This window comes from Macadamia integrifolia, chromosome 9 (assembly GCF_013358625.1).
Source record: "Macadamia integrifolia cultivar HAES 741 chromosome 9, SCU_Mint_v3, whole genome shotgun sequence".
NCBI lineage: Eukaryota > Viridiplantae > Streptophyta > Magnoliopsida > Proteales > Proteaceae > Macadamia > Macadamia integrifolia.
Genome location: NC_056565.1, coordinates 27,258,403 through 27,282,357, shown reverse-complemented (window position 1 = coordinate 27,282,357; position 23,955 = coordinate 27,258,403). Strand labels below are relative to the sequence as shown.

The window sequence follows — 23,955 nt, the reverse complement described above, 5'->3', positions numbered from 1 at the left end:
ATTGTCCAGAACCTGGAGAAGCTCTCCCACAATGTTTCAGGATTATATGAAAAATAGACGACAAGAAATTCACACAGAGTGGCCTTCTTATCTTTAGCTGAAATATATCTCTTTTGATTACTCTTTGGTTAGGGCAACCACAAGCTCATCCAGATTGAGTATTGAAAGGAACTTGTAAGGAATAATTCCACATGAATAGTACCTAAACCATCTCATAATTCTCTAGCAATGGATATGGGAACCATTAAGAGCTTTTCCTCCCTATTATGGGTATCTTGTAAAATTATTAGATGCCTCCTTCCAAAATGAAATCAAGAACTTCAAAAGACTTAAAAAAATTTAAACTCTATACTGCTGTTTACTCTGTGTCTTTGATCTAGTCTTCACTGGGATAATTGTGTATGCACAGCAAATAAAGTTTTGATATTCTTGTAGCTATACATGCATAAACATAACTTCATTTTTTGAAGAGATATGTTACACTGTGACCTTAGAGTGAGCTGCCACTGTTGGAGAAGAAATTAATGGACCTTGAATGCTGGAGTCTGGGCACTACATGAGATCAACAAGATATGAGAATTGTGGACACTCCAGCATGATTGTCATTAAATAATGCAGCCATGTTTTAAGACATTCTTGTTTACAATGGTCAGACCCAGTAAACTATTTACTGAAGGTGATAGACAAGATGTTACCTTGGATGCATCAATTAGTAATGTAGTTGCTGCCGCACTTCTGTCTCGCTGCCCTTTTGTTTCAGTGTCTTTGCTCCAGTTAGAAACTGCTTGTACCACTCTGCTGATAGTTTAGGAGTTCTCTTTAATGTGTTGAAGTCCACATGATAAAGCCCAAACCGCAAAGTATACCCAAAATTCCATTCAAAATTATCGAGAAGCGACCATATGAAATAACCCCTTACATCAGCTCCATGCCTATACCATACATAGGAAATAGTCAAGTTAAAAAATGGCAGAAGAATAGTCGAAAAAGGTATATTAAATCCAAATTCATACCTCATAGCTACTGTCAAGGAATCCATGTAGTTGCTTATATATTCTACTCTTCTTGAATCATTGAGGAAGTCTTCAATAGAATCACTGGGATTGTTCCCTTGTGGGTATCCTGCGCGCAAAATATTACACTCATGTTTATGTACTTGGAGTCAAAACAAATGTACTTTCAATGAGGTCATTGATCATTAAACTTTGATTATAACTGTTTTGTATACAGGATGGTTACTCAAATATTTCATACCATTTTCTGTGATGAACATTGGGGTGTTGTTGTATCTTTCTTTCAAATAGCTGACAACCTTCTCGAGGCCATAAGGAACGACATAGAAGCGAGGCATTGCAGTCTTTTGAAGAGAAAATACATGTTTCACTAAGTATGAACCAAGATTCAAGAATGCTTCCCAATGTCATAGTAATTGCTGTAGACATTGGAGATTTGGACCTTATTAAATGGATTATTAACAGGAAAGTTGTTCTTGAGTTCTTACCGGAACACCAATAGGGATCCCATTCTTTTCCCCTGTGAGCCATACAGAGGCATCCCATAACCATTGATGTGTATCATAATCACATTGAGAGAACATGCAGTCCTTAGCATAAAGAGTTGTATAATGATTGATTCCGATAAAATCAAGCTTGTTCTCAAGTTTCTTCTTTTCTTCTAATGAAAACTTTGGTAACCTCAAACCCAAGAGTCTCTGCATCTCAGGAGGGTATTCACCAAGGATTATGGGATCCAAGAACCTGTATACATTAAAAGCATTGGAGAAAAACAATCATGAACAACAAACATATGTGGCAGCATGGGTTACAATACAGAGTGAATCTAGTCAAATGGAAATGCAAGATCAATAATCAATAAATACACTACCATATCCGAGCATCTATGGTAAAAAAAACTGATCAAGTGTTCATGTAGACAGTGTCACAATAAAATGTACTGAAATAATCTAAAAAAAAAAAAAAAAAGCGTCTGAATTGATTACCATCCAACAAAAAATGAAAGAGCTTTCTGAACTGCCAACCGATCTGCTGGAAGATTTCTAAATGGTTCATACCAGTAGGTGTTCATCACAATCCCAATCATACCTCCTTGTTCAACCTTTCATAGGAAGCAAAGCTAAGTTAAATGACTCACAAGAGTTTTATTTCCATATATATTCCCTGAAGTAGCATAGTAAATCAAAATTTTGAACAAATTTCATAAGGATTTTGTGATTATGAAACACAAACATTATCAAGAAAGTCCAGATCTACCTGATATTTTTTTCTATAGATGTCAACAGCAGTTGCATGTGATAATATTATATTGTGTGCTGCAATGTATGGTTCTGTTTTAGAATCTCCAAATTGACAATCACCATACATCTTGGAACAATGACACGGTGGGTAACTCCCGAAGAGGTAACCGAATAACACCATGAAATTTGGCTCATTTAAGGTGACCCAGTACTTCACTCTATCTCCAAAAGCTCTGAAACACACATCTGCAAAATATCCAAAGTCTTCCCTGGACTCAAAAGAAAGACAAGTAGAAACTTTTGATATGTTACGAATTTTGATTTGAATTCTATAAACCTTTGTCAATGCTAGAAGTCAATGCTTTCATTTACTCCTGTGGAGAACTTACTGTATTTGGGAATTCAACCATGATCCATATCGGTCTTCAAGTTCTTGAGGAATATCATAATGGATTAATGTAACAAATGGTTGTATCCCTGGATAGATAATAAGAATTCGGTTAGCAGAACATTATGCCTATATATGCATACAGTCTCTATCATTATCATGACAAAAATGACAAGGTACTATATTGCTTCTATCTGTGTCGCGCATCCATCTAAGCATGTAAAAGCCCCTCAAGAACATTTACAGAACCAACAGACCAACAGAAGAATGGAAAATAATACAAAGCATGGGTGTTTGAATAATTGCATATGATTTACCTTTGTGTATGAGGGCATTTATGAGCTTGTTGTAGAATTCGATTCCCTTGGGATTAATCTCTCCAAATCTACCACCTGGTGTTACATATTGAGTTTAATTGTCTAACTTCATCTATAACTAGAAGAAGAAAAATAAACAAAAGAACTAATATGCTAACTTACTTGGGAGGACTCTTGACCATGAAATGGAGAATCTGTAGGAATTAACTCCCAGTGAATGCATTAGCTCCACATCTTCCTATTTGATTAGGTGTAGTTATCATTAGAAGAAAATGTAACAAGATCCCATTTGGGGAGAGGGGGAGGGGGGAAGAAAAGAAAATATAAGTTTAAATCAGCCCAATTGTTTGAAGAAACTGAAATAGTTTAAAATGATGTGGGGAGGTGATCTATGCTTTCCTCTGTTAGGTTGGAATCCAATTAATAATGTCTTCCAAATGACCTAATCATGTAAGTGTCCATTGTATCCATAAATATATGTTCTGAATTTCCATTCTTTTAAGAAATAGCATGAGGGAGGGGGGAGAAAAGGTAAATGTACTTGAAATTTATCAATTGACAGTGTGGATCTATAAGGTTCCAACATGATCCAGAATAAAGAACAAAAGACAGTATTCATATATGATGCATAGCTTGATTATGTGCTTATGGAATTCACTGAAATCTCACTAATTTAGTTATGGGTTTGACAGCTGACACAACTTACTCTTATGTTTTAGCTTTGCATTTGGTTGGCATCCATGAAGATTACCCATTTTTCCTTTTCCATGGTACTTTACTAAGCAAAATCATCATCAGTGAAGCCATCTCCAATCATCAAAATATTGTCAATGGATAATAGAAATTGGATCACTTATATTCAAGGGGTAGTGAATGTATTATGAACTAGAATAAGTTTTAATTCGGATTTCTCTTAAAAAATTTCCTTTTATTTATTTTTTTTCCTTGGAAACAAACAGAGCCTCAACAAAATAACAATTTACTTTGCATGAAGTAATAAGTGGAGGGGGTGGTACCATGAAACGATGATAGTGATCATCAGCAATATCTCCATTACTTCCATCCTTGAACTCCCTGGAAAAACAAAACAATTAATTCAATTTTTAGCAACATTTGAAAAAGTTTTATTTTCTATAATTATGGAATTTTTTTTTTTTATAGTATATTGGTAGTCAGATATCAAAATGGGAAAATTGTTCCTACTACAAACCATTATTCCTTTTCCAAGTGGATACCTTTATAGTTATTTTAATCGTTGGATCAATAGGTCATGGTCTGGATTAGCCACGTGTCATGTCAGAGTCTAGTTTAATTAAATACCTTCTCGCATATCTGCATGCATCTCCATGTATGTCTATGCAAGCGTATGGTACTAAGACTATTATTGTGCACTCTCCCATAGCCTAGGATTTGCAAAATATTGTTTTCTTTTCACTCTTGTTCTTTCTTATCCGATGCGTGCCAATAAGGATGAAACTCGATATGTGAACAATGGACCTTGGGTCTACCTATTCACAAGGTTGGGCTCCATTTAAACTGTCACATGATAGATATTGCCATTTAAAGTGTGTATGTATCAAGGTTCATTTTGCCCGCAGGACTAGTTAGGCTGAAGGCCTGGATACTCGTTATTAGAAGAAAAAAAAAAGTAGTCAAGGTTCATACCACGGGCTCCTTATAGAAAGTAGTTAAAAAGTTGTTCATAAATAATTATTTTATGTCGCCGTGGGACTCACCCAATCAACTTAATGAGTTGAAAATTAACTAATAATATATTTTTAATAATAGTCACCCACCTCATGTATTTAAACAAAAGGATCACTATTGGATGACACCTCTATAGCTGTATTTAGAAAACATAGTCTTCTTTTGATTGTCCCTTATTTTATTTTCAGTTGTTCTTTCAGTTAAAACTAAAAAAAATATTCAAAATAATTTAAAGTACTTATTATCATGTCATTTTCAAGAATTGCCATTGCCACGAGTTTTCAATTATATTTATAAAATGCTTGAATTTTATCCATATTAAAAGAAGAAGAAATATGCTGGGATAAGAGGCCAAAAAACAGTAAGGGTACAACTTATTTGACAAAGGGATATAAATTTTAATAAAAAAAAATCCCTTAAATAATTTTCTGGCCATTCAATGTATGTGAAAACTGTGGGTTCTATTTTTTAAGTAGGGTTGTTGGTTTATGGGCTGCCTGATGCATTAGATTGGGCTCCAGGCCCAGGCCCAGGCTCAAGTGAGGCCTGATCATAGGATTCATGATGTCAGTAATAAAATAAACACACACAGGCCACCAAGGCCCACATGGTCCTACGTGGTTTTGACTTCTTTCTAATCTTGGGAAGTTAATGTCTCACGTGTGGGTGACCAAGGAGAGACACATCTATCTCCTCACAAATAATGAGTGGCGTATAGATCCATTTTCCAATTTTTTTAATATCATCCCAAGCAAGCTATCTCCTCATAGCTATATATTCAACTCTCCCTGGTTTATATATATGGTCTAAGAAGCGAAGGTTAGGGAAATTAATTAGTTATTATCATTACTAGTGGGTAGTGAATATGCTCAAGCATTAATGCCCTTTTGCCACTAAGAAAAGAAGAATAAAATCACCTGATATTTTGGTGAATACATCCCAATTGCTGAGGCTTTTGTTGTCCTCTAAGTAGCCACCTTCAACCTGTGCATTAATGGATGGAACCAAAATTATTTATATATTTTGGAAAAAAAAAAAAAAAAACCTCAAAAACTTGTGAGAAAGAAGAAACAGGATTTTAATTCTTCATATCATTTTCTGTCTCTCAAATTTTTATCATCTACAACCCCCCCCCCACCCAAATACGAGAGAGAGAGAGAGAGAGAGAGAGAGAGAGAGAGAGAGAAATTGCCATTCCTAATACCTTTGAGTACTAATGACTAAATATTAAAGTTCCTCAAAGATAACCCACATATGATGAAGAGGTTGAAAGAAATTTGCAATATTTCTCTGCACAGTTCATGAGATTAACAACTAAATTTACCTGGTAAGCAGAAGTTGAAGTTCCAAAAAGAAATGTTTCAGGGAATTGGCTGCGATCCAAGATACAGTTAATGGATGATACCAGTTGCAGAAGCACAATAACTACTCCCACTTCTACTACCACTGTTGCTCTTCCCATCTCTCACTCTCTCAAAGACAAAAGAGGTAGCTAGGGTGTGCTTTTACTCCTATTTTTGAGGTAGATCACCAGGTACCCATTAATTTCTTTCTTTTATATCCCCATCCATCATATCTTCATTGTCTTCTTTGATGAGAGAATGCTTTATTCCTGTACTACTTTTTTAGGTGAGGAAGGCCCCCACCACCATATAAAGTTGAGTGAGAATTATATAAAAAGGACAAAGAGATGGTGGAAAAAGCTTTCCATTGGGAAACCTGAATAAGGTACTCAGGTTGTATCTTTTTCGTTTTCTTTTACTTTTCCCTTAAACTTTTCCTGGCAATGATGAACGATGAACGATGAACGATGAACGATGAACGATGAACGATGAACCTGGTTGTGTCCTAATCCTTCAATTAATTAAGATCCACACGTTATTGCTGAAAAGGCCTGCATTAATATACTAAAATGGGTCTGGGCTTGGCTGCTGGGATGTGTCATAGTCCCAAACTAAGAGGTGTTTACCAAGTAGGTTAGCAACCGGGAAAACTGAGGCCGAGGATAGTGTTCTCTGGTTGAGCCCAAGAACTGTATGGTTTGAAGTTGGGCAAGGATATCTCAGCCAGGCCAGAATTTTTCAGTTTAGGGTGGGCTGGGTTTGGGATTTTTTTTTGGAAAAATTACATGATTACCCACTTTTGGGTTTCCTTTACAAAATTACCCACAAAAAATTTTGGTCAACAAAAATACCCAAAATTAGGTTTGGGTTTACAAAACTACCCAAAACAGTGATTCTCCTTCATCTGCCTATTTGGTTTGTCATTTTTACCCGTGGCCAAGGTTGTGGCACGACCTGATGGAGGCCGAGGTGGAAGCTCGGCCTAATGGAAGCCGAGGTGATAGCGCGGCCTGATGGAGGCCGAGGTGGAACACATCCTGATGGAGGCCTGGTTCAGCACGGCTTTACGGAGGCAGAGATGGAGCGCGGCCTGATGGAGGCCGATGTGGCAAAACGGCCTGATTTAGGCCGAGGTGGAGCACGGCCTATGTAGGCCTAGGTTCAGCACGGCTTTACGGAGGCAGAGGTGGAGCGCGGGCCGCCACCTCGGCCTCCATCAGGCCGTGCTATCACCTCGGCTTCCATTAGGCCGGGCTTCCACCTCGGCCTCCATCAGGCCGTGCTACATCCTTGGCCAGGGGTAAAAATGACAAAACAAATAGGCAGATGAAGGAGAATCACTGTTTTGGGTAGTTTTGTAAACCCAAACCTAATTTTGGGTATTTTTGTTGACCAAAACTTTTTGTGGGTAATTTTGTAAAGGGAAACCCAAAGGTGGGTAATCATGTAATTTTTCCTTTTTTTTCCCTGTGATTATTTACATAAAAAAAAGAAAAAAAAAGAAAAAAAATGGTTTTCTAAATTTAAATATGTATATGTTTGATATATATCAAATCAATGGCATATGATAAAAATAAATAATGAATGATGCTTAATCTATGGCCCTTATCTTGTATACATTTTACAGAATTGGCCTCGAACCAAGGCCTCAGCCCAGGCTCGGTCTGACCCAACCTTGGTCTTTGATATCCCCAACCCTAGCCCAGCATGTAGGATGAAAATCCTAATCCAGGAGTTGAAATTTTTGGACAGATTTTGGGTGGGTTCTGACTCACTTGGCTAGACTTGCACCCCAATTCCGAAGCAGATATTGAGTGTTCAGCTTGTGACTTGTGGGAGTGGATTTCATTAATTTTAGTTTTAGTAGGGATTACCATATACTTCGTTTATTTAATTAACAAATCATTATTGTCACAATGTTTTTTATTTTTCCAAACATCATAAGGCATATATTTGCTATGTGGACATGGTCTAGATTAGCCACATATTAAATTTTAGAGTTTAATTCAATAAAATACCCCATTTGTATTGGTAGAAATCTTGTGTAAGTCCACGCATGTGTATCAATACTTAAATAATATTGTGCACTCTCCCAACATATGATCTAAATTTAAAAAAATATATATATAAAAATAGATGACTCATATTTATCTTGTGATTTTTCAGATGACTTTCTTTGGGGTTTGGTAAGTCAAGAAAACAAAACCAGACGTAACTCACACAAATCTAATGCAAACACATCTTTGAGGTTATCAAATTACGTGTATTCTTTGGTATTGTATGGAACTTTTCGTTAGAACGAAAAATGGAAATAAATTGTTTTTGGTGGTTATGCAATCTCTTTCAACAATGACAGTTTTTTTTTTTTTTTTTTAAATTTAAGTGAAGTAGTTGAGAATATTATTAATACATTTAACTTTTTTTTTTTGGTTAAATATTAATACATTCGATTGAGAGAGGTATAGCAGAATAATATAACACTTGTCTTAGGATGACATTTATCAACATGTATGCGACAAATAAACCCTCACATGTTTCGTCTAACTGAAGAAGTAGTTGCACGTACCACCTGAATTTGCCACATGTTAAGTTCTGTGGAATTATTCGATCGTATACCCAACTTGTATTCAATTTCTTGTAGAAAGTATATTTTGAATGCCTCATAACTTGGCTCTTGACTTTTTTTTTCCTCTCATTTATGAAGCTTAGATAGAAATGAGTTTTAGGTAGTCATTGGGATGTATGTGGTTCCTCTATCACATTGATTAACCCATGTATTTCCAAGTGACAAATAGTGAAGCATTATATTTCACTAACTTAGTGATGCTTAGAAGGACTCTTCACTCAAATCCCCTACTCAAAGTTTTATTTTTATTTCCCAAAATAGCAATTTTTTAACCCCTCATTCTTCCCTATTAAATCTAAAGGCCTCCCATGGCACTCCCTCAACCCTTTGTTGCAGCAATTATATTAGAATGGATACGTATGTAAATTAAATGGACCATATGGATATGGTACGTATTTTTTACAGTTGCTCTTTAAAAATTCAGAGCAAAAATATGGGTTTATTCTGGTATTAAGAATGAAGTAAAACTACTTGTTTGCAAACTAATTTCTAATCTCCTTTACTTTAATGAACACTTAAATCTAATCTAGCTCCAATTTGGAATTATTTCTCATTATTTTGGATTTTTACATCTAATGCAAATATGGTTATCCTAGTTTCCGTCCAAATATTATCTGATTCATTTAGTTATCCGATGATAATAAATATTCGATATATATCATTTTATAAGTTAAATAATATGATTCTTTTCTAAGTTTTCTATTGGTTTTCATATATTACTTTATATAATACACTGCTTGTTTAAAAAATTATATAATATATGAGATAATCAATCTATCACTTTGCCTTTTTGCTAAACCAATCTATCACTTGTCATTGGATGCTTTTTGAAAAGCAATTTTTTATATAATTGATTTTTTTTCTTAAGATGGATTATATAATAGTTTATATTATTATATCAATGTATTATATAATTTATATTATATAATACATCTCATCCTCACTTTATCACCGACTCTTTTTCTTTTATCATATTCCTACTCTTCAATTTGGACCCTTTAAACTTCTTATGGGGAAAGTGAAACCATAAGCCATCATCGCATGCCTTCAGCCTTTGTTGCAAAACAACCATGGCAATGAAGAGTTCCATACTTCCATATGTGCTTCATAGTGGTGCTTTTTGAATGTATCCGAGAGATCCAACTATGGCGATGAGGTCCTCAGGATGAGTACGCAACGTAGCTCACCTCAAGGTCTTGCTTTATGGGAAATCTCGGGCGATTCTACTATGGAATCGAATTATCCCTACCTCCTTCATCACAACCCCGCTCACATTTTCTAAATTTATTTTCTACAAATCTCATTTTAATAGGAAATAGCGATCTACTACAACTACCCCCTTGCTTATTTGGTGGTTTCATTTTTATTTTTTTTTGGTAACCTAAACGTTTTAATGAGTATTAAAAGTATTGTATGCATATTATACGCAAACACAGTTATTTAAAATCTATGTATTAAATCGGATTTTTGGATCTACAAACCAATTTCCCATTTTTTAAATGAAATGTTCAGATACGTGTATAATACACGTATTTACTAACTATGACCCTACCCCCACCCCTTGCAACCCCGTCCCATCCCCCTCGTCTCACCTTTGGCCCTACCTAAACCCTAAGCCCTAAGATCCAACACTAAGGGTTCGTTTGAATAACAAGGTTTTGAGGGGTGGGATTATTGATGAAATTTTCCTATAAATATGAATTCCGAAGTTGTTTGATTGCCTGGGGCAGGAGAATGAGCAGACAACCTAAACTTTTCTGTCGACCCACATGGCATCCCAATTCTCCCACCCCACCCCCTACCCCACCACAAAGTCCTACTAAATTGGTGGGACTTATGTGGAATTTACGAAAAAAATCTGCAACGATGACTCTCTCTCTCTCTCTCTCTCTCTCTCTCTCTCTCTCTCTCTCTCTCTTTTGCTAAAAGGATGAGAATTTCATAAAAAAAGGAAAAGAATTACAGATAAAAGCAAAGGAAATGGATTTTTAACCTCCACCTTCGGCATTGCCATCTGTAGAGGAGAAAAAAAACCCAATATTAATCAAACCTATATCTAGGCCTAGACTTAGCATCATGACTGATTTCATCCCTTATATGATTGGGAAAAATTACATTCCTTTCCATTAACCTTTTCTTAGCAGCTTCCTTAGCTAGAAAGTCAGCAATGTAGTTTGCTTCTCTGAAACAGTGAGAGATTTTCCATGTTATGGAGCTCAAGTAGGGCTGCAATGAGTTCCATTCCTGCTCAACGTACCAAGGGATGCTTCTTGCTTAGACCGCAGTGACCATTGCAGCAGAGTCACTCTCAATCCAAAGCAGTCTAACTTCAAAGTCTTTCGCCAAACTCAGGCCTTCCATTAGAGCTTTAAACTCAGCCATATAATTCGAATGGATACCGATGAAAATTTTGAAAGAGCCCAATACAGCTCCATTATTGTTTCTCAGCACTCCACTAGAGCCAGCTCTTCCAGGATTGCCAAGGGAGCAACCATCCACATTCAACTTCCAATCACGCAAAGGCTTGCACCAAAAAACTTCCAAAATGCGGGACTCTCGGATGGAACCCATTTGAAGCCCAAGTGTTTGACAGCAAATGAGATCAGCTGGGTTTTTGATTTGGTCATGACTAATAACATTGGCTCTACTGAAATCTTGCTTTATTCTTTCAAAAATGAGAGAGCAGTCAAGCTGTGTACCTTCGAAACGCCTGGTATTTCGTTCCCTCCATAAATTGTCCGTCACAATGATAAGGCCCATCACCCAAGCATCCTTTAGCAATAAAATTCTCCGCTTTCTATTCCACCACTAAGTTAAAGCATCAATGTTTTTGATACCAGGCCAAACAACACCAAAACAATTGAGGAATTTATCCCAAATTTTTAGAGCAAAGCTGCATCTCAAAAAAAGATGATTAAAAGTTTCACAGTGAGACAGGCAAAAATTGCAAATAGAGACAACGGGAATCCCTTTCGCAGAGATTGCATCATCAGTGGGCAGTCTGCAGTGCATGAGACGCCACCCAAATGTAGATTGCCTTGGTTGCAATAAGTTATTCCAAACAATGGGATACCAGGGAACTTTTGGGATGCGTTTCCTAATCTCCTCCCAAGCCGACAAGGAGGAAAAAGCACCCGATGCAATGCAGCTCCAGACGCACTATCTTTAACATCATGGTGGGGCAGACAGATGGAGCGAGCTTCTTCGAAACATGCTTGTAATGGGGGAAACCGGGCAGCAGGAATTTCCCAATGGTGATTATTAATCAGGCTTGCCACCTTCAAAGAAGAACCTTTGGTGATTTCAAGGTTGAAGCCACAACTCTCAATGATTGATTTTTGACCAATCCAGTTGTCATGCCAAAGATTCACATCATTACCATTGCCAATAATCCAACGTTCTTTGCTTTGAACAAAACTCCAAATTTTTCGTATACCTAGCCATACGGAAGAAGATTTATAGCAATCTCTGAGATTTCCATTTGTGAGAAATCGAGCTTTAAAAATTCTGCTAATTCCAGAGGAACCATGTTTGATGTTCCACAATTGTTTGCAAAGCAGAGATTTATTTATGTCCTGGAGGCGACGAATGCCCAAACCGCCTTCATCCCTAGGCCTGCAAACTTTGTCCTAGCTAACTGTCACAGCCTTAGAATTGTCTATATTGCTCGTCTAGATGAAATTCAACATCAATTTTTCCATTAAGGAAATAAGGGAGTTAGGCCACCAATAAGTTGACATATTGTGAACTGGCATACCCTGGATCACTGAGCACACCAATTGAACTCGACCAGCCATGGAAAGAAGCTTTTCTTTCCATCCTGCCATTCGATCGTTCACCTTGTCGACAACAGATAGCAAAAATTGTTTTTTTACCCTACCTTTGAAAATTTGAACCCCAAGATATTTGGTAGGAAAATTGCAGACCGAGATACCTATAGCATCTGAGATATTTCTTATCCGAGCATGAATGATCTTCCCCATAAAGAGCTTACTTTTGTCATGGTTTATTCGTTGGCCAAAGAATTCTTGATATTTCATCAAAAAAACATCCAGATTCCTCACATATTTAATAGAAGCATTCATGAATATAAATATGTCGTCAGCAAAAAGAAGATGGATTGGCATCGACTCACCTCGAGAGCCATGTAAATGTTTGATTTTCCCCTCCTGAACCATTCTGCTCATGTCTCTGCACAAAACCTCTTAGCAAAAATAAAAAGAATGGGGGAGATTGGGTCTCCTTGACGCAAGCCTCTTCAACATTAAAATAATCCACATGACCTCCATTTAATAAGATGGAAATTTTTGATGAAGAGAGGATCTGATAAATCCAGTTCACCCACCTCTTAGAAAAACCAAAACGCCTCATAACATGGAATAAAAAATCCCATGAGATGGTGTTGAATGCTTTTTGAATGTCAATCTTGATCCCCATGCCCCCTCCTCTGGTTGTAGAAAACATGACATTTGCCATTTCAGAGCCAGGCCAATGTTCGTCTGGATCAATTTTCCCTTCTGAAATGCTCCTTGCTTTTTAGATATTAGTCTAGGCAATAAAAAAGACATCCTTGTGGCTAAAATTTTTTATAGCACTTTGCAGAAAAAATTCCCCATGCAAAGGGGGCGGAATTTATCCAAGGCGGAAGCACCAGCAACTTTGGGAATTAAAGCAACAAAGTTGTTGTTGATACCAGTGGCCATGCACTCATGAATGAAGAATTCCTTGATAGCACGAATAAAATCATCAACTACAACCTCCCAACAATGTCTGAAAAAATATCTAGGGAAACCATCTGGACCTGGAGAGCTATCTGGATCCAGGTCTCAGATCGCTTTCTTAATCCCCACAGGGCCTGGGATCGTGTCTAAAGTAAGCCTATCCACATCATCCACAAGTTTTGGAATTGCATCCAAGAGCTCCAAGTGATCAGAGGTCGGCGAATGCTTGTGAAAGGCTTCAAAAGATTCAATCATATAGCTGGATATCCCATCTCTATTAAAGATTTTTGACCCGTCAGGGCGCTGCACCATTCTGATCATGATTTTTGCTCTTCTAATCTTAGTATAGAGATGGAAAAATTTTGTATTCCTGTCCCCTTGCTTCAACCATTTAACTCGAGATTTTTCAGCCCATAATTTCTCATGATTTTTCAAAGCAGTTAGGTAAGCTGTTTTTGCATCGGCTTCCTTCCCGAATAAAGTATCATCCATACCTGAAGCTTGGATTTGGTTTTGGATTTCAGCCAAGGCTTCCTTGGATTTAATCAACTCTAGCTCAAAATTAGGAAAAGTTTGCTTGGACCAAATCTTGATAGCAGGTTTAAGCTGCTTGAGTTTCTGGGTTAAGACATAAGCACCAGAGCCAATAATATTTTGCGACCAAATATCTTTAACCACATTGAGAAAAGACTATTCATCAAGCCAGAATTTCTGCATACAGAATGGACAATTACCTGGTTTTGGGCATGCCTCAGAGACAATCAACAACGGGCAGTGATCTAAGAAATCTCGTTGGAGAACCATTTGCGCACAATCTCGAAAGTAGTCGAGCCAAGCTTCATTGCAGAAACTTCTATCTAGAACAGGTGCCACATTTCCCCGATGCCTATTATTTGTCCAGGTAAATTTTTGGCCCTAAGATGGGGTTTGAATCATAGCACAGGCATCAATCATTGCCTCAAATTCTGCCGCTGAGCCCAAGCTAAAGGCTCCGGGCCCCCTCTTTTCGTGCGAAGAAAGAATAGCATTAAAGTCACCAACCATAAGCCACGGATCAGCCTACCCTGGAACAGAAGCGAGCTGAGTTCACAATTCTCTTCTTGATGCTCGAAAACTACTTACATGAATTAGGGAGAGGAGAATAGTTTTATCCTTCCAGTCAAACTGAGTAGTGAGCTGCTGATTTGAGAGAGAAATTATAATCGGTTTTGAGATACCTCTCCTCCACATCAGCCATAGATTAGGCACCTTATCAGCTCTTTCATTTGAAATTAGCTTTGCATGGTACCCCATTCTACTAAAATATAGAGCAGGGAAAGCCGATGTATCTATCATCGGCTCTGCAAGACAAATTACATCAGGATTTCGCTCCTTAACCATACTTTTTAAGGCCAGATGCGCTGCAGCCTTCTTAAAGCCCCTGACATTCCAGTATAGAACTCTCATAAGTCACCATTGGTGATGACCAAGCCTTTCAGACCTTCTGGTCTGACCATGGGGGATAGCGCCTTTCTCCTTCCTGCGCGCAAGGTTTGCATTTGATTGCTGCACTGATGCTGCCTGAATGGCTAAGTCATCTATGCGACTGATCTCGTTATGATGCACTGCTACAGCACCGCCCAAAATGGACGATGGCTGCATAGTGGTGATGACATTTTTCTCTGGCTATGATTACATGAAGTAGAAAACCCACCCGATCCAGGAGACCCATCCAACCCAAGAGCCAAACGTTGATGTGGGGGAGATTGAGCATTAGGTGAATCACGCAGATCATGATTCAGTTGAGAGTAATTATCTTCTGCTAAGTCATCCACTCTCTGTTGGATAGGAATTAGGATCTCAATAGATCCGTTAGAAGGTGGGTAGTGATCCATTTCCTTATTTTGAGAAAATCCTTGAGATCTCATGACTCCTAAATTGGAAGAAGTCCGAGAGCGAGGGGATTCGCTAGCTAGCTGACGTGGCTCCAGAATCCCATCATTGGATGGCTGAGCATCTCTGGATGGAGGCCGAGCAACACCACCGCCGCTGGTTGCAGCACCACCGCCACTGGTTGCACCTCCATTGGTCGCACCACCATTGGCTGCACCATCTTCTCCATGAGCCGATACAATATGTTGTTCATTGTGTTTCTTCAAATTTCTGCAGGATTGGATCGTATGACCAGTCTTTTTACGGTATCCACACATTCCCAAGTTGTCTTCGTATTGAATAGACTATGAGAACCAAAAGCGATCACCCGTTTCAGGTTGACGACGCTCAACTTGAATCTCTTCCACTCTCTTGTTGTTTATTTTCAGTTCTACCATAACCTGGCATAACCTCCCATTGTAGCTACTCGAGTTCGACGATCAATCGCCATTGGCCTACCTGCCGCCTTGGCCATGGTAAGCAGAATTTTTTCGTGCCAATACTCCATCGGCAAATCTGGAAAACGAATCCAGACCATCTTTGTCACTGCTTGTTTTTCGTGAACATTGAAATCCCTTTTCCATCGTTGGAATCTAATGGTCTGGGTACCAACCTTCACAATGTTTCTTTTCCAAATCATGATCATGTCAGCTTCTATTTCAAACTGTAGGAGAAAGAATCCTTTGCTCATTGGCGCAAAAGCAATCCTTCCTTTCAGCGTCCATGTGTTCTTCACCTCTTGACAAATATCATCCAAGGAAACAAATCTAAAGTTTGTTCGTCTTATTAGTGCAAATCTGAAAGTTCCTAATCTTTCTTCGTAAACCTCCTGCGGGATGATAACCGTTGTCAAAGATCCAACCTGGAAGGGGTCAGGCAGAGTATCAACATCTGGGATTCCACCGCCCACAATAGTGGAATAAGAGGCCTTTTTTTCATGAGCAACCGCCTCCAGCCCATCCTCTTGTAGTGGTGGTGGTGGTGGTGCCGAACCAATCCTTGCAGACGAAACTTCCTTCTTCTGCCAGAAATCCGTGAGGAGGGACTGCCTGCCTCTGTCCGGTGGCCTACCATCGTGGTCGCCCAGATCGCTCTCGCCAGAGACTCTCTCTCCTTCGTCCATTCTTCTCCTCTCTCTCTCTCTCTCTCTCTCTCTCCTTCCTAAACAATTGCACAAGGAGCTAGCTCCGGAGATTCTCTGGGATTCAGGTGGGGTGCTCGATGGTGTCACTGCACAAGACTAGCAATTTGGCCATGCCTCTCAAAGAGAAGAAGACCACGCTCCATTTGATACTGTTGGAGAGCCAAGAGAGGCGATGCAAAGAAAACTTTGAGAGACGTTGTAGACAAATTAAACTTAATGTGATCTTCGTTGCCGTTGTTGGAATTGAAACAAATCTCAATCTTAAAGCATTTTTCCATTGCTAATCAACAACAGGGGTTTAAAGCCAAAATTTGAGAAAAAATAGGGTTTAATTTTCCGAACAAACAAAAGGGGTAAAAAGAAAAGGAATTGGTCAAGGGAAATGATGGGAAAATCAAAGCTTACCGGAAATAGTATCTGTGAATCCAATGAATTCTGCTACAGGGTGGGCTTATTTTTTTTCTTTAATCTGAACAAGAATGGAATAAATGGATTGGTTTGCTTGCTAGCCCATCTGGGTTCCTTGTGTTTTTTCCCTAGAAATGCATGAGATGTTACACTATCTCAGTACCCATTCACGAAAACGAAACGGGTTCTTAGAAATCTTCTTGTTTTCCATATGTTTTTATTGTAAATTTAAATCCAGTTATCTGTGAGTACAAAAGTTAGGAAGAGATAGCACCAGAGAGGAAGAGGGTTTACCCAAAGTGGTTTGCCACAGTCTGCGTCAGGGATAGCATCGGAGAGCGAGAGGGCTTACTCGATGCTTTTGGCTCTGGGATTCCTCGATCTGCATACCTTGAAAAACAATGCTGCAATAAGAGAGGAAAATGGAGATTTTCATCCTCTTGAATCTGAACTTCTTGGTTGGAGGATTTGAACTAGGGCCATTTGAGTCAGGTTTGTCATCGTCGTCATCATCATTGGAGTACATTTTGAGCGTCTTCGGTTCTGGAAACTGAAGAAAGAGGAAGAACATAGAAAGTCTCAAACCTTCCCATCCCACCCAACCAAACAAGGTGGGGTGGGACTTTCTTTTTTCATTCATGTCTGTGACCTCATTTACACATATGACCCACATGTCAGAGAATCCCACTCCGTAAACCCTTCTTAAAAAAACGGGGCCTAAGAAACAGTTATAGGGGAAAATGCTTATCGTGATGCCCTAGCGATGCCGCACATTGTACAATTGATTTCATCTTCTTCTCGTTGTCAAACCTTTTTGAAAGGTGAACAAAAATCACCACCTAGCATTCACATTGATGTCTTTATCATCACAAACAATACCAGCTAGGATTTCTAAAATGATCCCTTATGCATAAGTAGAAACTCACATCTTAACCATATAGCTAGTATTCACATTGATGTCATAATTCCCTAGTTTCAATGAAGTCACAAAAAGCAACTTCCCTTGCTTGCCTATGACAAATTCCATAGAACCGGTAAGAATTGAAGAATGCAAAGATAGACAAATCGAGCTTCTTCTTCCCTTTTTTTTATATATATGTAATTAAGATCAGCCTTAAACCTATTGCTCGGCGTTGGATCTTCACCTCTGAAACTTGCTAGGGTGAGCTAAGGATGATGGGGAGATGAGGTATTGTAGAGGGATGAAGTGATGTTACATGCATACGTGGGAGTGTATTGGGTATGTGAGTTGGTAGTCCTTACTTTATCCACCTTTCCAATGAAGTTTGGTTGTAATGAGTAGTTATCTTGGGTGTTGAGGTGTTTTAGTGTTAGTAGGAAGTTAATATTGGTGGTTACATTTATGTGTTATTGTCATGGTTAGGCGGATGTCATAGGAAGGGGAGCTATGGGAGAAGTTATGTAACCGTATGAAGGTGTATATATTTCAATAATAGATGACGAGAAGGAGACATGAAAAATATATACTTGGTTTCCTATATTTTCTCTTTGGAGAAACGAGGTTGGCTCCCTCCTAATTTAGTCAAAACCCCAAACTTGATCAATAAAGCGAATCCATATTTTATCTCCTTAATTCTCTACTCTATTATATCTCTTCTCATCTTATCTCCTCTCTATCTTGTGCACCCATATTCTAGCATCAGAGCCAATGAATCACCCATCTATTGAGCTGATTTAACAAGATTCATGATATTCAGACGAGGAATATGGCCTTATTGGATGAAATTCTGAAAAGAAAAAAATATTAGCATTATTTGAGAAATTAGACCCCACAATTGCGACGGTACACCTAGAGCAGCCAATAAGAAAGAAGAAGAAAAAAAAGATATCATTCGCCACTTTATTTAAGGAGATGCTCATCTCTACAACTAGACTCACACGCTGTGAGTTGACCATTCTGGGTCGTGATTAGAATTTTTCCTATCAAGATATGGGATCCTGGTGGTCCTTGAGGACAAGGACAAATCCAAGGGATGGAATTTTATGTGCATACATGGGAATGCATTGGATATGTGAGTTGGCAGTCCTTACTTTATCCACCTTCTTGATTAAGTTCGGTTGTAATGAGTTGTTGTCTTGGGAGAGTCCATAATGCAATAGTTGAGGTGTTTTAGTGTTAGTAAGAAGTTAAGATTAGTGATTACATTTATGTGTTATTGTTATGATTATGTGGGGGTCATAGGAGGGGGAGTTATGGGAGATGTTATGTAACTGTATGGAGCAGTGTATTATATATATTTCAGTAATAAATGAGGGGAGGGAAATTTGAAAACTATATACTTGGTTCCTTATATTTTCTTTTCCTTGGAGAAATAAGATTGGCTCCCTCCTAATTTAGTCAAGACCCCAAGCTTGGTCGATAAAGAGAATCCCTATTTTATCTCGTTAACTCTCTCCCCTACTATATTTCGTCTCATCTTATCTCTTCTGTATCTTGTGCACACATTAGGTGAGAAGTGGTGATAGGGTGGAGCTAGAGGACAAAGGTAAGGATGTAGGTGCCTGAGCAAGGCTATTTTAGAGGGGCACGGTAGAGGGAAAACGAGGGGAGGGACCAAAGATTGTTTAGGGATTGACACCCCCAGTTCCACTTGACACTCTCCTCAAAACTATAGATGCCCCCCGAATTTGAAACTAGAGATGATTTTTGAATCAGTCTCCAAGATAAAACAACCCACAACTAGCACCCCCAGTAGTCGTGCACTCAACTATTAACTCCTAAGTACTACAATATTGTACTCAAAATAAAATAAAAACTCTTAAAACAAGTTTAACTTGAAACATTAAAAAAAAAAAATAGAAAGAGTAGAGCAAGATTACAACCCATGAGAGTGATTTGATATTACAACTCATACACATAAGAAAGTTTTAAGAGAACTTGATAATCACAATGCCTAGAAATCACATTATTTATAGAGGAAAATAATCTTCTAAAGAAGACATGAAGAGAGAAAGTTTCTCAAGAAGATGAAGAGATAACAGTTTCTAAAATGAAGAGACAAAGTCTCTCAAGATAGGAAGATGAATAGCCTAAGACGTTTTAGAGAAAACAAGCAACTTATATACAACACATGAAAAGTCATGTATGAAGTGAAGTAATAAACATATGAGAGGTCATGAAAGAAGATGAAAAGATTGACATATAAAAAAGAGAAAATTGCATTGCCACCCCTTGAACTTTGGTTCTTATTCAAAGCCACCCTCTGGACTTTTCGAAACACCAAAGACACCCCTTGAAAATTCAAAAAATTTCAAATTAGTCCCTGCCGTTAGTCATCCCCGTTATGTGATAGAATAACTATTAGTTATTTTATTAAATACCCAAAACACCCCTTCAAGATGATTTGACCACCATACCCTTGCCCCTTCTTCTAAACCAAAACTTGCAACTGTTGGGTGTATACGGTCGTCGTCGTCAATTATACCTTCTCTATTTCTTCACCGGCGATGGTTTGCCGTCGTCTTTCTATACCTTTTTTTTTTTTTTTTGATTTTGACCCAGAATGCCTCGTCTTAAAAGCTCTTCCCTTAATGGCTAACCAATCCTGTCCTGTTCGTCGATCATCAGTACCACCACCTCAAGCAACCCTTGGAAAAAGGCATCGATACTCTTCAACGTTTGTCGATCTGTTGTCTGCCGTCAGTGAGCCACTATGCACGATGATGAAGCAGATCTTCCATTGGCGAGGCTGCACTCCGACGATTGAGGCGAATTAGGCAGCACTCTGGTGAGGCGACTCATCACTGGATCCACCTACGAGCTGAGGAGATCGACGCAGAAGACTGTGCACGAACTGTGAGGACCTGTGGGAGGAGAATTGTCGTTTTCTCCTCAGATCACTGTTGCTCTCTAGATTGTGGCTGATTTCCGTCGAGACTAGCATCTCAACATTAGAGGGTGCCACTGCTCTTCAGGTCGCTGCTGTACTTCAGGTGGCTGCTACAATCCGGCGAGGCGACTCCTCATTGAACCACCTGTGAGTTGAGGAGATAGACTGGATTTCCTTTCAGATCTAGCCTGATCACCTCTCCCAGTTTTGAGCTTCTTCTTCTTTCGATCTGCTACACAGAGTGGAATGATATCTTGGATATCTCAGATCTGCTTCACAGAGATGACCGCGGGTATGTAACCCACTTAGTAGGACGACGAGTGAGCTGAGAGTTGAAGACTAACCTTCGCCAAAGGGAATGGATAGCCGTGAACTTTCACCAGAGGGGAGGGGAGCCCATGAACCTACGCCGGAGACCGGAGAACTGATAGTTGCAGGCTTTTGTTTAGAAGTTGGGACAGGGGTAACGTGGTCAAATCACCTTGGGGTGTGAGGTGTTTTGGGAATTTTGTAAAAAAGCTAACCATTATTCCATCACTTAACTAGGATGACTAATGGCAGGGACTGATTTGAAATTTTTTGAATTTTCAGGAGGTGTCTTTGGTGTTTCGAAAAGTCCAGGGGGTGGCATTGAATAAAGACCAAAGTTCAGGAAGAGGCAATGCTATTTTCTCTATAAAAAATGAAGACATAAGAAGAAAAAAAAGGTGTTTTGAAGCTTTCAAAGTTTTTATGACACTTACAACTAACAATTCCCCTCAAGATTCAAAATACCAGTAAAAGAGAAAAGAATAAATAGTCTAAGAACATTAAAATTGTAAGACACTATTGCAGATGTCTTTTGGACTTGTTTCTCCACTAGATCTAATAAGTCATGCTATAAAGAACGGATGAAGTTAGAGTTCTTAAACATTTCCTCATTGGTGTAGCCAACCAATTTATCATCCATATCCTACCATCTAACATTGTCGTCACTCTTTAATTTACACAGAAAATTCTCATTGGAGGGGACCTCATCTCCTACATTCACTTTGGTCACTCATAATATGCACCACATTTAACATACCCCCACTCCATATGACATGAGCCTTGGTAGTTAAAGCCTGATAACTCATCATCTTGTTTATTGTTGTAAGTAATATCCTCCCATCTAACCGGAATAGGCACAATATTATAGTATTACTCAAGTTATCTAGTGACTTCATTTCTACCCATTGAACATAATTCCAATGACGACCTATTTGCTACTAGATTTCTTAGCCATTTAGTTTTAGATATGAATTTTTCTAAAGCCACAAATTCAGTTTTTGTGGTGGAACCTACTGTAAATTCATCTTTCATGGTGGAACCTGTCCCACAGGTTTGTTTAACTATTTTCATTGAACCTAAGGTGAATACCCACTACTAGTAGCAAATATTTCATTTGAATTAGATATTTAATTAGCATTATAATATCCTTCAAGCAAAACATGGCTACCAAAATAATGTAAATCATAATCCGCAATACCTTTTAGATGCCTTAACAATCTTTATAAGGCATCCCAATGTTCCTTTCCTAGATTCTCCGTATATTGGCTTAAGTTTTCAATAACAAGAGCGATATCAAGTCTTATGCAATTCATTAGATGAGAAACAAATCCAGTTATTTGGAAATATTTCTTTTGTGAAACAGGTTTTCCAATAGTTAAATGTGTTTTCATAACTTTGGTACCAAAATAACTATATTTTAATAAGTTCTCCACATAACGAGCTTGAGATAGAAAAAAAAAAAAAAAAAAAAAAAAAATCTTTCTCTTTTTATCATATCGGCTTATCTTATGTATTTATCCGACATGAAGAAAATGGAAGTGAAAATTTTCAAACCTTAAGAGAAAACTTTTGTAATCATTATCCAACATGCTTGTTTAAACTTCTTACTATATTTAGTAATAGTATATTTTAAATTTAATTGCATTTTTACTTTTCAAATCCAAGGGATTTAGATGCAAAGTAAAGAGAGATTTAATAACCAAATATGAGATGATTTGGAGATAGTAACATAACTATGTAGGGGTAATGATTATAAAAGTTTCTTTGTGGGGTTTGAAATTTTCACTCCCTTTCTTTCAATTTCCCTTGCAATCAAACGGAACCATTCATGTAACAAACTCCAAGAAATGTTGGGATAAATTATTTTCTTGGAAGTATCACTACCAATCCTAACCTCATGAAGGAAAATGTTCTTTCACCACCTATTTGTACTGAGTTTTACGAAGGGTAGGATTAGACCTTTTGTGGAGGTCTAGCATAAGTCCAGAGAGTGGTCGTGTGTTCAACCCTTCCATTCTCCACCCTCTATAAGTAATAGTAGTAGGTAATAATTGTAGTATAATAATCAGTCGACCCATTAGGCCCTTGCTGGCCCCTTGTGGTTCCTTGTCTAGTCCCTTGTGGGTCTCAAAAAAAAAAAAAAAAAAAAAAGCTAAACTCTCCTTCTTCATTAGCTCATTTTGCGTTCACAATCTATATCCTTAATTCGTGAAACAACTTTTTGTTATCACATCTAAACTCAATATTGTATTTACTACAACAACATTCAAGGTTGAGTGAATTTATAAGTTTTAACTTTGACATCAAACTCTTCTGTTTACGAAAAAAAATTCAAGCTATTCTCCCTCTTCATAAATTTCACAGGCTATGGAGGTATGTATATATCATTCATAGTGTGGCCACCATATATTGTATATTATTTAAATCTTCCCCCCTAAACCTCATAGGACTCACTTTTTTCTTTTTGGTAGAAACTTATAGGATTCACTTGGAATTTTATATGTACATTATATTATTGTACTTAGGTGTTAATGTTTTAACAATTATAAAATTAACACTTTTTGGTTTAATAGCCTAGATTTATTTGCAGTCATATTAGTTTTATATCCACAACCTAGAGTTTTACTTGGAGCAAACTATATATAGCTTATTCCATCAATTTCTGAACATAGAATTGATTAAGCAATGTTCTTTCTTTATATCCTTTTTTTTTTTTTTTTCTCTAGATAGCCCAGAACATTTTCCACCAATATGCTTCTTGTATGAGGTTATGCCTACTCTTTCTTAATGTCTCTTCTCATGCTGTAAACGTTGTCTATTCCTTCCCTTAAATATTACTTTGATCAAACTATAATACATTCTGTGAATGTTTTAAGGATAATCAAAAGTGTATTTTATAATGTAAAGTTGTGGTCTAATATACTATAAGGCATAGGCAACGTATCAGCTTTCCCAACCACACATCCCCCCCCCCCC

The 23,955-nt window shown here is 37.9% G+C and overlaps 2 protein-coding genes across 5 annotated transcripts; both read right to left on the bottom strand.

Annotated features, from left to right (window-relative positions):
* Positions 1-329: 329 nt before the first annotated feature.
* LOC122089849 (beta-glucosidase 18-like) lies at positions 330-6,231 on the bottom strand. Of its 3 annotated transcripts, XM_042659571.1 has the most exons (14): positions 5,991-6,231; positions 5,584-5,650; positions 5,450-5,454; positions 3,976-4,029; positions 3,122-3,197; positions 2,960-3,034; positions 2,644-2,731; positions 2,271-2,523; positions 2,000-2,115; positions 1,502-1,757; positions 1,255-1,357; positions 1,014-1,122; positions 696-932; positions 330-552 (listed from the first exon to the last, which is right to left on the bottom strand). In XM_042659571.1, exons 1-13 carry the CDS (start codon positions 6,126-6,128, stop codon positions 710-712), a joined length of 1,563 nt encoding a protein of 520 aa, XP_042515505.1. In that variant the 5' UTR covers positions 6,129-6,231; the 3' UTR covers positions 330-552; positions 696-709. The 3 variants fall into 3 exon arrangements, with proteins under 3 accessions (XP_042515505.1, XP_042515504.1, XP_042515503.1); XM_042659570.1 differs by lacking the exon at positions 5,450-5,454 and having other exon boundaries at positions 330-545; positions 3,976-4,033; XM_042659569.1 differs by lacking the exon at positions 5,450-5,454 and having other exon boundaries at positions 3,976-4,033; positions 5,991-6,228.
* Positions 6,232-13,979: 7,748 nt separating this feature from the next.
* LOC122089851 lies at positions 13,980-17,436 on the bottom strand. 2 transcript variants are annotated; one of them, XM_042659572.1, is made up of 3 exons: positions 17,114-17,436; positions 16,817-16,947; positions 13,980-16,560 (listed from the first exon to the last, which is right to left on the bottom strand). In XM_042659572.1, exon 3 carries the CDS (start codon positions 16,388-16,390, stop codon positions 15,659-15,661), a length of 732 nt encoding a protein of 243 aa, XP_042515506.1. In that variant the 5' UTR covers positions 16,391-16,560; positions 16,817-16,947; positions 17,114-17,436; the 3' UTR covers positions 13,980-15,658. The 2 variants fall into 2 exon arrangements, with proteins under 2 accessions (XP_042515506.1, XP_042515507.1); XM_042659573.1 differs by lacking the exon at positions 16,817-16,947.
* Positions 17,437-23,955: the final 6,519 nt, after the last annotated feature.